Here is a 14,768-nt window from a genome sequence, read left to right as displayed (position 1 = left end):
ATAGTCGATGTTTATTTAGTTTCATCCCACAAATTTACTACTTTCTTTGCTGTTTAGTTCTTCTTGTATGTCCAAATTTCTATCTGGGATCAGGTTCTTTCTGCCTTAATTAGAGACTATCATTTCTTCTACTGCAGGAATACTGATGGGAAATCTCTTAAAGTCCTTTTTTTAGAAACTAATACAATAATTTTAACAAAAAGAACAATAACAAAAAACCAGAACAAACCTCAAAAGATAATTCCAAGCACTATATACAAACATACAATAAAAAGTAAGCTTCTGCACTATGAAACCCTACTGTTCTCAGTTTAACTCATAGAGACAATCATTTTTAAAAAATCAAATATTTAAAATTACACAAGGAAATCTCTGAAGTATATGTTCTATTTCTCACAAATTGCAGCATACTATACAATTGTTCTATATCTTATATTTTTAGTTTCTAAGACATCTTAAAGATTATTTCATATCAAAACCTCCAATAATTTTCATAGCTACAAGTAATTGGCCCTTTATTAATGGACATGTAGTGAGTTTTCATATTTTTTTTATTTAATATTATAAACACTGTAATGAAAATCCCTGGACACCTATGTTTGTGCTGTCTATAACTTTGAGGTCAAACAACTTTTTTAAAGTTTAAAGGCACTTGTATCTTGTTTTCTGAGAATTTGCTTCTCTTGTTTCTTTGCTTTTCCAACTGCAATTGGATAGGTTTTTGTCTCATTCTTTTTTAATTTTATGATATTATGATTACAGAAAGTTATGTGCATGAATATGCTTTTTGAGATATATGAAGATTTTCTTTGAGTTTAAATATATGTTTAACTTTTGAAAGTTTTTCATAGATATTTAAATAGGCTTTATTCCCCCTGAATTTGGAACAAGTTTCTGGAAATAAAATTCTAAATACATTTATTTGGTACAGTGTGTTAAGTGAGTTATTCAAATCCTCAGTATTCTTTTCTAATTGTGAGTATTTGATCAAATGATCAAATAGGTTAATATTTACCACAATAATGTGAATTTGTTAATGTATACTTATATTTGCTAACATATTTAGAAGCTGTGATCTTGGTTACATTAAGTTTCATAATTATTATCTTTTTTGGTGGATTTTAAGTTTTTGATATCATCAAAATGACAGGCTGCGTGAGTTACAAGTTGGAATCAAGATAGGTAGGAGAAACAGCAACAGTCTCAGATATTTGGATGATACCATTCTAATGCTCTGATGGCAGAAGGAGAAGAGGAACTAAAGAACCTCTTGCTGAGGGTGAAGGAGGAGAGTGAAAAAGCCGGCTTAAAACTAAATATTAAAAATACTAAGATCATAGTATCTGACCCCATTACTTCATGGCAAATAGAAAGGAAAAAGGTAGAAGCAGTGACATATTTCCCCTTATTGGCCTCTAAAATCACTGTGGATGGTGACTGCAGCCATGAAATCAGAAGACCATTGCTTCTTGGCAGGAAAGTTATGACAAACTTGGTGTGTTGAAAAGCAGAGACACCACTCTTCCAACAAAGGTCCGTGTAGTCAAGACTATGGTCTTCCCAGTGGTTACATATGGTTGAGAGAGCTGGACCATAAAGAAGGCAGAGCGCTGACGAATTGATGCCTTAGAACTGTGGTGCTGGAGAAGACTTCTGAGAGTTGCTTAGACAGCCAGGAGATCAAACCAGTCAATCTTAAAAGAACTCAACCCTGAATACTCATTGGAAGGACTGATGCTGAAGCTGAAGCTCCAGCATTTTGGTCACTGATGTGAACAGCTGAATCATTGGAAAAGTCCCTGATGTTGGGAAAGATTGAGGGCAGAAGGGGAAAAAGGTGTCAGAGGATGAGATGGCTGGATGTCATCACCAATGCAATGGACGTGAACTTGGGCAAACTCTGGGAGATGGTAAGGGACAGGGAAGTCTGGCGTGCTGCGATCCATGGAGTTGCAGAGTTGGACACGACTGGACAACTGAACAACAACATCATCAATTCTATCACCACTAGTATTAATAGTCCCATATTTATTTATTGTTATTTGCCTGTTACATATTTTCCATCCCTTTATTTTCAACCTTTATATATTGCTTTAGGAGTATCTCTCTAAAACAAAATGAAATTCAGTTTTTAACCCAAGCTGAGAGCTATTATCAATTAATAGAATTTCATTCATGAATATTTATTGTGATAACTGATATGTTCATTTTTTCCCTTCCCTTCCTGCTTTTTTTGTTGATCAGTGTTTTTTTCTTTTAATGATTTAGAAATTGTACATCTTATCTTCTTTTCTAATGGTAGCCCTTGAAATTTGAAAACACACAGATAAACATGTACTCTTCTATTTCTCCCAAACAGGGAAAGAAGCTTGGCAAACTTCAACATCCTTTCTCTGAGGATATTCTAGGATTATTATTTTTAGGTTATTAAAGTTTTTTACATTATGTGCTGTGTTTAGTCGCTCAGTCGTGTCCAACTCTTTGTGACCCCATGGACTGTTGCCTGTCAGGCTCCTCTGTCTATGGGGATTCTCCAGCAAGAATACTGGCATGGGTTACCATGCTCTCCTCCAGGGGATCTTCTCAACCCAGGGATCAAACCCAAAACCCAGGTCTACCTGCAGTGCGGGAAGATTCTTTACCAACTGAGCCACCAGGGAAGCCCACTTTTTAATGAATCTTTCCACAACAGCATTTCTTTAATTCAATGCTTCCTATTTTCTACATTTACTGTTCATTTTGTAGTAGTACCTCACTCAGTACTTTTTTTTCAGAATGTTCTGTGGGCTTTTTATGAGATTTCAGTTCTGCCAATCAGATACACATGGGTAAGCTCTGAAATCAGAACTGAACTAAGTGGGAAAGTAAGCACACCAGATATCCATTTTATTGGTATGAATTATGGTAGAGCCAACTTTTGAGGAGGGGAATGGGGAACTTCCTGACCCCTATGTGAAAACTGGAGGTCATGGTTCAGACAAGCATCCTGACCCCCCAGCTCCCAGACTGTAGCAAAGGTGGCAGTGTCCTTGGTGGACTGGTTCTGTGGTATCATTCTGGGATCCCCTCCAGGCCCAGACTAGAGACCGCATCCCTATCCCTCTCAGTGGCTTTGTAGATAACTGATTTCTTGTATATCAGTTGTCTTCTCCTTACTCTAGTCAGGGTGAATTATCTATAATTGAGTCATAACTGACACACCATCTTTGACTTTTCTCCTATCCATGCCACACCCCGTCAGTCAGTGTTTTCTGACAGGTACACTTCTATCTATTTTTCAAATTATCTTCTCTGTTGTTTCTTAGATCAGACCCTTATAACCTCTCTCCTGGAATATAGACCAGCCTCTTGAGTGGTCTCCATTCCTTCCATCTCGATCCTCTCAAATGGCAGCCATTTTAGAACATGAATCTAATCACATGATTTTTGTGCTTAACTACAAAGCGCAGTATTCATTTTGTTTTTCATGGATTTCTGGGCTCTTCAAAATCAGATTACAATCAATCTTTCTACTTTCACTCTCTATCACAATTTACAATCATCCTATGCTCTAATTATACTGAATTATTTACAATTCCCTGTGCCTTTGCAAATCTCCTTCCTTCATATCCTGTATCTGAAAAAGCTCTTATTCATTCCTGATGAGCTAGAAAAATATTAACTCCTTTGTGAAGCCTTCCCTAATGTTCTTCCAAAGTGTAGTCTCTCCTATACTCTTACAGCCCTCTCTTACAACATCTGAAATGCCTTAACTTATTAGCTTATAAACTAATAAGTTAATTTATTAGCTTATAAGCCACAAAAAAGCAACAACTTTATCATATTCATCTTTATATCTCCAACACTTTGGAGAAGGCCAGATAAAAACAAATTTAGGATGTTTGTGGAATGAATAAATAGCACAATTAAAAAGTGTGTGTAACATGTATTACTTTGTTTGGTGCAACAGTACTTCTACAAAAACTAAAGAAATTAAAGTTTACCTGGCATCACCCAGTATTGAAATCAGACGGTACTGGGGTAATTCAGAAGATGCTACATGTGCTAGGATTCCAAACAGCCTCTCAGCCATTATCATATCATTTTGAGTCACCTGAAGAGACAAATAGGAAAGGGGTAAAAAATGACACTGTCTCTTAACTTGATACAACTAACATAATCTTATAGAAACGTCCAGATTAAATATTTTCTTGTAGGGACTTCCCTGGTGGTCCAATGGTTGAGCATCCAATACAGGAGATGCCAGTTTGAGTCTTGGTTGGGGAACTAAGATCCCACATGCTGCAGGGCAACAAAGCCTGCAAACTGCAACTACAGAGCCATGTACTGCAAGGAAGACCCCACATGTTACAACTAAGACTTGATGCAGCAGCCAAAAATAAATTAATTAATTAAAAAATTTATTTTCATGGAAAATACATTCTTCTGGGCTATAAGAAGAGAGTGAGTTCTGACTGATATTTCTCTTTTTTCCCTGAGCTTGATTAGAATGTAGATTTACAAAGGTGGCTTACAGCGATGGAAGAGGGCTGGGAGGTGAGGTGTTAGCTCTGACTTAGAAGCCATGGTTCCTAAGGATTATACTTGAGACACCTTAAATTCTTAATGAATTTTTTTTTCAAAAATCCCAAAGCTTCTTTGAGTAGAATGATTTAAGGGGGGAAATCTCAAGTGTCAATGGAATAGATTAACTTTAATAATGTGTTAAAGGCAAGTCAAGGTGTTGTTAATACCTTGTTCCTGAAAGGATAATTTCATCCCTTTCTGAGGGAATGAACATTGGATTAGGAAGGGCACTCCTGCTCATTCTGAAGTTACATCCACCTTTCTCCCCACAAGGAATAATTTGTCACACGTATACTCCCCATGTGGGCTCGTTCCTATGTTAACCAAGAAACTACTAAAAGCTAAAAGCAAGACTTGTATTAATATCTGGGCATGTTTTAAATGTAAAATTAGGTTTCTTGCATTTAAAATACTATTTCTTTACTATTTCTTTGTCAATATAATTCAGTGGTTCCCAATCAGGGGCCACTTTGGCCCCTAGGGAATGTTTGCCAGTGTCCGGAGATGTTGTTGGTTTATTGCAACTGGTGGAGAGATGCTACTAGCATCTAGTGAGTCGAAGCCAGGGATGCCGTTAAATGTCCTACAATGTACAGGAGAGTCCCCATAACAAAGAATTATCTGGTCCAAAATGTCAATAGAGCTGAGGTTGAGAGACCCTGGCACATTTTGGATCTTTAAAAACTTTATTCTTAACACTTGCTATAATAAACTACACAGGAATTTTCTGGAAAATAACGCATAATTCACAAGCGTCTTACACATATGAATCACCGCAGACTGACCCTTTCCCTTCCTTCCCTAGACTTGAGTAGTTAATGAGGCTGCAGCTCCCTGGAATCATTCCTTCAGCTGACAACTACCTTGTTTGGTCTAACATAGTCACCTAGTGGCCAGCGCAGGCCACTGCTCCATCTTTTCCTCTTCATGCTCACAATGCTCACTCTCTCATACAAAGAAGAGAAGTATAGTATAACATTATCACATACTGTCAAGGACGAGATAAGCAGTTTTATTCTAGATCTTTTATTAAAAGGTCAAATATCCCTGGGCATTGACATTTTCAGAACTTTAAATCAGAGTACATTACATTGGCTCTTTCTCATTCTTCTCTACTTTATATAATTATATTATACTATTACTTCCAATTTTAAGGTTTTATAATAACTATTACGTCTCCAGTAGTGATCCACATTTGGGTAAATACAGTATTTAGGGTTAATCAAGATAATGGTTTGGCCATTAACAAGGGAGAATTCCTCACTTATAGCTAAAACAACTATCCTACAGTCCAGGCTAGCTATGGAAACTTTTGGAACTAATTATTAGATCTGACCAGTGACTTACAACCTCTCTGGGGAAGTACCAAGAGGGTATATAAAACTGAAACCAATCTCTTGAGAACTAGCTGGAGAAATTAATAGTCATCTGAAGGTTCCAGGTTTGCCTACATCTTCAACAGATGGCTGATACTGGGGTCATGGACCTACCATAGCTGATGCAAATTTCACATGGCTCTTGTACGCTGACCCAGAGACCTCCAGTCTCCTGATGGTATGCTGGAGTTCTCAAATTTTAGGCCAGAGTTATTTATAGTGTATCATTTGCAGGGAACTACAGTTGCTATTACCAACCCTGCTAGCAAAGTTGATAACAGCTCATCTTACAATAAGGAGGTCTGAATTTTAAGAGCTAATCACACTAATACTAGTAGCATACGAAAAGATTTTTTCCTTTGGAGGATTATCTAAACTCAGTTCTGGAATTCCACAGTAGAAGAAGAAGCATAGTTTTTCTTTTCTTCCAAAGTAATATTTAAAGAGAACATGATCTTTGGATAGCTGGGGGATTACCCTTGTGACAAGCTTAGCAGAATCAATCTGAAAAACAACTCTTCGCTAGTAATTTTCCAGTTATTCAGGCTCCAGACCTGAATTATACAATGTAGATATGTCCAAGCAGCTGTTACAAACTATTAACAAAGCAATCTAGACTTTTACTTATGGTTGTTTTATTTTCTTTTTTATTTATGTTGACTTTTTCTTCTTTTAACTTTCCTCCTTGCTTATTTCTCCCTCTTATCTCTTCTTTTTAAAATCACTCTTCTTTCCCTATGTATATTTTTTTGCATGTTATTCTTCCCTTCCTCTATCACAACCTTTATTAAATGACATTTAGTATCACTTCCCCAGGCCCTTTTGCATGTCAGTATGTAAAACACTCTGAAAAACACACAGATCACATTACTTACAGAGTGTTCTTTTTCTTTTCATTTTAAACTATTATCCTATCACTCCTTCTCTGAATACTTAAAAACAATAGAAAAAGTATTTACTGTTCATCATGATCTGGTTACTAATTTATTTACAAAATTTGCCTAGTATGTTAGAAGTTTTTAAACAAACATTTTTAGCTTTTCAACATTTTAAATATCAAGATTAAAAAAAATTATTTCTCAAAAGTTCAATCATGATTTTATACATAAATTCCTGGATATTTTTATGATTATTTCCCTTTAAAAGGAACATTTTAATTCTAAGTTGACTTAGTGTTTAGCTTACCTCTGTTCCATTTATTTTCTGCATATTAAAATGGCTCAGCCTAAACAGGACATAATATTTCCAGAGTGTGAAACTGACAACTGGGTTTCCTTGAGGATCAACTGTCAACTGGTCAACTCGACGGAGCTGTGCTAGTGCATTAAACTGCTGCAGCATGACAAGATTTGTTTCCTTGAATTTAAGGTGCTACAATAATAAACAAAAAAAGGGGTGATTATTGAGTCTGACCATCTTAAAATGTTGCCATTAAAGCTTCACTATCATTCCCCAAATAAGTCTAAACTTCAAGCTTAGCTAATATGTTTTCATTAAACCAGCTGAATGTATTAAACTTACATAACTTTAATCCACCTAATACAAAATTATTGATAGAATATATTAAGCCACCCAATATTGAATTCAAAGTGATTTCCATTCTGCAAAGGACATCCCCCTATCTATTAACTAAGTTTCTAAAAAATTATATAAATATACAATAATTCAGACTCTTCCAGATATTACAATGATTTTATATGCTTTACATGGAGATTAAATCTACAAAGGAAAAACCAGAAGTAAAATTTTCAGAACTTTACAAATACAGGGCTCACAGTACTTCTGAGAAGGACTAGTTAATCATTATTACTTTTATCTTGCTAATTACTATGTAGGCTAGTTAAACTGGCTATCAGAAAACAAAATACTAACATTGAAATGCTAATAGAAATGTTCTGTGTGTGAATTTGGATGATCTTTTCTAAACACACTGTCTCCAATTCTACCCTTTTTATTAGAGAGGAGGATATAACAAAAGAACAAAACACATTATAAAAGGGTTGGTGACAAGGAAACCAGAACTGAAAGAGACACATGTACCCCAATGTTCATCACAGCACTGTTTACAACAGCCAGGACATGGAAGCAACCTAGATGTCCACAGGCAGACGAATGGATAAGAAAGCTGTGGTACATATACACAATGGAATATTACTCAGCTATTAAAAAGAATGCATTTGAATCAGTTCTAATGAGGTGGATGAAACTGGAGCCTATTATACAGAGTGAAGTAAGTCAGAAAGAAAAACACCAATACAGTATATTAACGCATATATATGGAATTTAGAAAGATGGTAACAATGACCTTATATGCAAGACCGCAAAAGAGACACAGATGTAAAGAACTGACTTTTGGACTCTGTGGGAGAAGGCGAGGGTGGGATGATTTGAGAGAATAGCATTGAAACACGTATATTATCATATGTGAAATAGATCGTCAGTCTAGGTTCGATGCATGAGACAGGGTGCTCAGGGCTGGTGCACTGGGATGACCCTGAGGGATGGAATGGGGAGGGAGGTGGGAGGGGGGTTCAGGATGGGGAATACATGTGCACCCATGGCTGATTCATGGCAACGTATGGCAAAAATCACTACAATATTGTAAAGTAATTAGCCTCCAATTAAAATAAATCAATTTTTTAAAAAAGGGTTGGTGAGGGAACTCACTAGCTAACTGAGAAAAACACAATGATAATAAAAACTCAAGAGAGAACTCAGAAATCACAGCTTTCACAAATTCATACTAATAATTAATATAATAATATCATAACTGGAAAAGGCTAAGTTCTCAAAGTAACTTTAATGAACTATTAAAATGATTTTAAATGTTGTTAGGGGACTACTATAAAAATTATATGTGAGTATACTTGTCCTGGTAATACCAGATATAATAAATGAATATATAACATAGAGTTAGGTGAGGTCCTGTTGAAAGTTTCTCAAAGTAGAAGCATGTCACTTGAATAAAATTACTTTGGTCCTTCATACTCCATAAGGAAGCATTTTCTGGAGAGAAAATTTCCAATATTAACAGAAGACTGCAAAGCCATTTATGAATACTAATTTAAATCTCAGATTCAGAAATTCAACACGAGAACTTAGTCTCCCTGCCAGATAGAAACTGCATAAATAAAAGTTAAAATAGGTCTTTGGCCTGAATATACAAGTCATGACTGAGAAGAATTCAAATATACAACAAAAAGGAAACGTTTACCAGAGAATTAGGAAACTTAATCTTCAATTTGGGAAGCACTTGGACAATTTCATCAAATTCTATGAAAGTGAAGGACACTGTTGTCACCATTCCTGCTGTTTGCACGCTCCAGTTCCGATCCAGACATTCCAGTGCTCCTGAGCCATACAGGGAAAGCGTGTCTCCATCCACTTCAACAAGGTGTGTGTCTGTGACAGACAGACCCTGTAATGCACTGCTGAGTTCTGAGTCCAGAGACCTGGGAAATCCATCATATAATCTTAATGAAAGTTTTATCATGCAAAGTAAACAACATATTATAAAGATCTGTTGGAAAAGGTATTTGAAATTTTACATCCATTTCTTTTTATTTCAATAATTAAACCCAAAGCACCAAAGACCACTCACGCAATAGTACATCTGCAAGCTTTATATTCTTCTATAGTCATATACTTTAATTTAAAAAGAGGCATATGTGAACAAAAAATTACTTTTAAACCCCAATTATTTATACTGATGAAAGATAATTCTATTTAGTTTTAAAACAATACATTTAAGATAACCAAGAAGGACCAACTGCATAGCACATGGAATTCTGCTCAGTGTTATGTGGCAGCCTGGATGGGATGGGAGCTTGGGAGAGAATGGATATATGTATATGTATGGCTGAGTCCCTTCACTGTTCACCTGAAACTATCACATTGTTAACTGGCTATACCCCAATACAAAATAAAAAGATTTTAAAAAAAGAAAAAAATAAAACAATCCATTTAATATAGTATAGATACTTTTGCATGTCAAAACAAGTAAGTTTTCCTACTCTGGAAAGTATTCCACTGTCTGGCTGAAAAAAACTGCATTTTACAGAATAACATTTCTATAGTAAGAACAATGTAATATAAAAGTATGTTTGTAAAATACTTGGGAATTCACATAATAACTGCTAACAATAGTTTCTCTCTCAGAAGCTGGACTAAGGGATAACTTTTACTCCACATTTTTTAATACTTCAATGTTGTTTGAAAATATGCAAATATACAGTTATAGGCAGCAAAATCAATGAAGACTTCCTCCCCATATTGAAATAAGCAATGATAAAAAAAATCCACTACATACACATACAAAATAACTTCACATACTCTACTGACTATGATAACTATTATTATTTTCAAAGTTAGAGCCACACTTCTGTAAAAGGTTACCTAAATGAATGCTCTTGAAGAAGAAAAGAAATAGCTTCAGTTCAGTCACTCAGTTGAGTCTGACTCTTTGGGACCCCATGGACTGCAGCATGCCAGGCTTTCCTGTCCATCACCAACTTTCAGAGCTTGCTCAAATTCATGTCCATCAAGCCGGTGATGCCATTCAACCATCTCATCCTCTGCTGTCCCCTTCTGCTTTCAGTCTTTCCTAGTATCAGGGTCTTTTCCAGTGAGTCAGTTCTTCACATCAGGTGGCCAAAGTATTGGAGTTTCAGCTTCAGCATAACCCTTCCAATGAATATTCAGGACTGATTTCCTCTAGGATGGACTGGTTGGATCTCCTTGCAGTCCAAGGGACACTCAAGAGTCTTCTCCAACACCCACAGTTCAAAAGCATCAATTCTTCGGTGCTCAGTTTTCTTTATAGTCCAACTCTCACATCCATACATGACTACTGGAAAAACCGTAGCCGCTTGATCCAACTCAAATTTTCTGCTTCATGAATACAGACATAACTATTTGTTTTACCCAATCTCAAAATTCAAACAATGCTTTGTTTTCATTATGGAATTTTGCTTTTAAACAGTATTTATTTGCCCTTACTAACATATTAATGTTTTGCCTTCCTTTGGACTCCAACAGAATTTTGTATACTCCTCTGATACATTACTTCTCATATTCAATCATAATTATGGGTTTACAATTTTGGCTACATTTTTTCATCTTTGGAGGGTCTGGAATCTATTAATGGGCTTTTCACAATGTAAATGACTACATTATTGAAGATCTTCAGAAGTTTTATAATGTTGATGTTGTGAGTAAGACTGACAAACCATCAACTTGCTGGTTTATCATGCTTTACTAGACCTCCATGTACTTACTCCATGGGCACCAGTTAACATGTAACATATTTGTTAACACAATAAGAAGTTGGGTAACAACATCCATCAACTCTGTGAATATGCAACCAAGAAAATATAAAAAAGATTGATTTCTGCCAGGGTAGTGCTCAAGGCAATGATTATTACACAGTAATAATCAAACATTTAATGAGTAATGGTGTATGAATAATCTTAGATGAAAATCCTATAAAGGTCATGGCTGATAATAGAACAAAAATAAGATGAGAATTAAGAGTTCCTTATATTGTGGTTTGTGCAATAACTTCGTGTTGAGCTATGCAGAGCAGGTGGCGCTAGTGATAAATCTGCCTGCCAATGCTGGAGAGGCAAGAGACACAGGTTCAATCGCTGGGTCTGGAAGATCCCCTGGAGTAGGAAATGGCACCCCACTCCAGCATTCTTGCCTAGAAAATTCCATGGGCAGAGGAGCCTGGTGGGCTATAGTCCATAGGACCACAAAGAGTTGGGCAAGACTGAGCGACTGAGTACACACACAACCCGTAGGGCATATAATCATTTCTAGAATAGGATAAAGGAGCTACATTTCAATACCACTACAATAAAGATGGCTTTATGAAAAGAGTACACGCCACTGTTACAGCACCTGCCACACTGCACTGTGACTGCTTGTTTCCTTCTCTGTCTCTCTTACTAAATAATGTGATCCTTGAGGGTTCAAACTCTGTCACATTCACTAGAGTAGATCAGCACCTAGCACAGCTCCTAGCACATGTTGTGCTCAATAAATATTTCTTCAAAGAATTAATGAATGAAATAATTATGAATTTTCTTAAGAGTATCTACTGAATCTTAAAAAGGGTGTTCCAACCATCAACTGTGGTTTGAACAAAGGGGCAGAGTCGGTGATATAGACACAGGCTAAGGGGTTAGTAAGACGGTTCTCACGCAAACACAAATGATGAAAAAGTAAAGTCAAGGCAAAAAAAAAAGCTTGCTAGTTAATGTAATGATGCCTGATGGCCACGATACTCAGCAAAAGAAGTTGAATCATAGCTATGAGAAGCTGTGTTGTTTCACATCATCTGTTTGAACATGTCTTGTTTATCTTTTTCCCATATGATTAAAAGTTTAAGAATATAAACTTCGAAATAAAATGCCTTTATTAGAAAATGATTATTTTCTTTAAAAGTTTTTTAGTAAACTGTTAAGAAAATAAGTGAAATAATAAATAAGCCTAGCCTCAGCAAAACAGTTGTACACTTCCAAAACAAAGCAGAAGTAATTTCCAACTGCTGTAGACTTCATATGGACATTGGGTAAAAACAAATGGCAAATTTGCTGGGCTGTAGCTAGGAAATACAGCACCTGTGAAATAAGTCTTACAGGACCAAACCTTTTTCAGTTATTTTCTTTTTTTTCCCCCTCAGGAAAGGGAACACATGTTCAGGAAGGGGAACACATGTAAACCCATGGCTGATTCATGTCAAAGTATGGCAAAAACTATTACAATATTGTAAAGTAATTAGCCCCCAACTAAAATAAATAAATTTATAAAAAAAAATATTGTAAAGTAATTAGCCCCCAACTAAAATAAATAAATTTATTTAAAAAAAAGAACTTTATTTTTTTAATTAATTTATTTATTTTATATTTTTTAAATTAATTTATTTTCATTGGAGGCTAATTACTTTAAATATTGTAGTGGTTTTTGCCATACATTGCCATGAATCAGCCAGGGGTGTACATGTGTTCCCCATTCTGAACCCCCCTCCCACCTTCCTCCCCATCCCATCCCTCTGGGTCATCCCAGTGCACCGGCCCTGAGTACCCTGTCTCATGCATCAAACCTGGGTTGGCGATCTGTTTCACATATGATAATATACATGTTTCAATGCTATTCTCTCAAATCATCCCACCCTCGCCTTCTCCCACAGAGTCCAAAAGTCTGTTCTTTACATCTGTGTCTCTTTTGATGTCTCGTATATAGGGTCATCATTATCATCTTTCTAAATTCCATATATGTGTGATAGTAAACTGTATTGGTGTTTTTCTTTCTGAGTTACTTCACTCTGTATAATAAGCTCCAGTTTCATCCACCTCATTAGAACTGATTCAAATGTATTCTTTTTAATGGCTGAGTAATATTCCATTGGGTATATGTACAACTTTCTTATCGGTTCATCTGCTGATAAACATCCAGGTTGCTTCCATGTCCTGGCTATTGTAAACAGTGCTGTGATGAACATTGGGGTACACATGTCTCTTTCAATTCTGGTTTCCTCAGTGTGTATGCCCAGCAGTGGGATTGCTGGGTCATATGGCAGTTCTATTCCCAGTTTTTTAAGGAATCTCCACACTGTTCTCCATAGTGGCTGTACTAGTTTGCATTCCCACCAACAGTGTAAGAGGGTTCCCTTTTCTCCACACCCTCTCCAGCATTTATTGCTTGTAGACTTTTTGATAGCAGCCATTCTGACTGGTGTGAGATGGTACCTCACTGTGGTTTTGATTTGCATTTCTCTGATAATGAGTGATGTTGAGCATCTTTTCATGTGTTTGTTAGCCATCTGTATGTATGTCTTCTTTGGAGAAATGTCTGTTTAGTTCTTTGGCCCATTTTTTGACTGGGTTGTTTATTTTTCTGGAATTCAGCTGCAGGAGTTGCTTGTATATTTTTGAGATTAATTCTTTGTCAGTTGCTTCGTTTGCTATTATTTTCTCCCATTCTGAAGGCTGTCTTTTCACCTTGCTTATAGTTTCCTTCATTGTGCGAAAGCTTTTAAGTTTAATTAGGTCCTATTTGTTTATTTTTACTTTTATTTCCATTACTCTGGGAGGTGGGTCATAGAGGATCCTGCTGTGATTTATGTCAGAGAGTGTTTTGCCTATGGTTTCCTCTAGGAGTTTTATAGTTTGTGGTCTTACGTTTAGATCCATTTTGAGTTTATTTTTGTGTATGGTGTTAGAAAGTGTTCTAGTTTCATTCTTTTACAAGTGGTTGACCAGTTTTCCCAGCACCACTTGTTAAAGAGATTGTCTTTTCTCCAGTGTATATTCTTGCCTCCTTTGTCAAAGACAAGGTGTCTATAGCTGTGTGGATTTATCTCTGGGCTTTCTATTTTGTTCCATTGATCTATTTTTTTTGTCTTTGTGCCACGCCAGTACCATACTGTCTTGATGACTGTTGCTTTGTAGTATAGTCTGAAGTCAGGCAGGGTGATTCCTCCAGTTCCATTCTTCTTTCTCAAGATTGCTTTAGCTATTCGAGGTGTTTTGTATTTCCATAAAATTGTGAAGTTATTTGTTCTAGTTCTCTGAAAAATACAGGTGGTAGCTTGATAGGGGTTGCATTGAATCTATAGATTGCTTTGGGTAGTATACTCATTTTCACTATACTGATTCTACTGATCCATGAAAATGGTATATTTCTCCATCTATTTGTGTCATCTTTGATTTCTTTCACCAATGTTTTATAGTTTTCTATATATAGGTCTTTTGTTTCTTTAGGTAGCTTTATTAATACCTAAGTATCTTATTCTTTTCGTTGCAATGGTGAATGGAATTGTTT

At 36.0% G+C, this 14,768-nt stretch overlaps 1 protein-coding gene across 21 annotated transcripts in view; it reads right to left on the bottom strand.

Annotated features, from left to right (window-relative positions):
• Positions 1 to 14,768, bottom strand: part of LRRC49 (leucine rich repeat containing 49) — a 149,294-nt gene that overhangs the window by 13,051 nt on the left and 121,475 nt on the right. For all 21 annotated transcript variants that reach the window (XM_081506229.1, XM_081506235.1, XM_081506231.1 and 18 more), the window contains 3 exons: positions 9,157 to 9,394; positions 7,128 to 7,313; positions 3,984 to 4,093 (listed from right to left, as the gene is read on the bottom strand). In XM_081506229.1, coding sequence (XP_081362355.1) covers positions 3,984 to 4,093; positions 7,128 to 7,313; positions 9,157 to 9,394 — 534 coding nt within the window. The remainder of the gene's footprint in view (positions 1 to 3,983; positions 4,094 to 7,127; positions 7,314 to 9,156; positions 9,395 to 14,768) is intronic.

The sequence above is a fragment of the Giraffa tippelskirchi genome, chromosome 7 (genome assembly GCF_054371585.1).
Source record: "Giraffa tippelskirchi isolate mGirTip1 chromosome 7, T2T-mGirTip1v1.2.pri, whole genome shotgun sequence".
Lineage (NCBI taxonomy): Eukaryota > Metazoa > Chordata > Mammalia > Artiodactyla > Giraffidae > Giraffa > Giraffa tippelskirchi.
The sequence above is the reverse complement of the archived record's forward strand: the minus strand, read 5'-3'. Positions and strand labels throughout refer to the sequence as shown.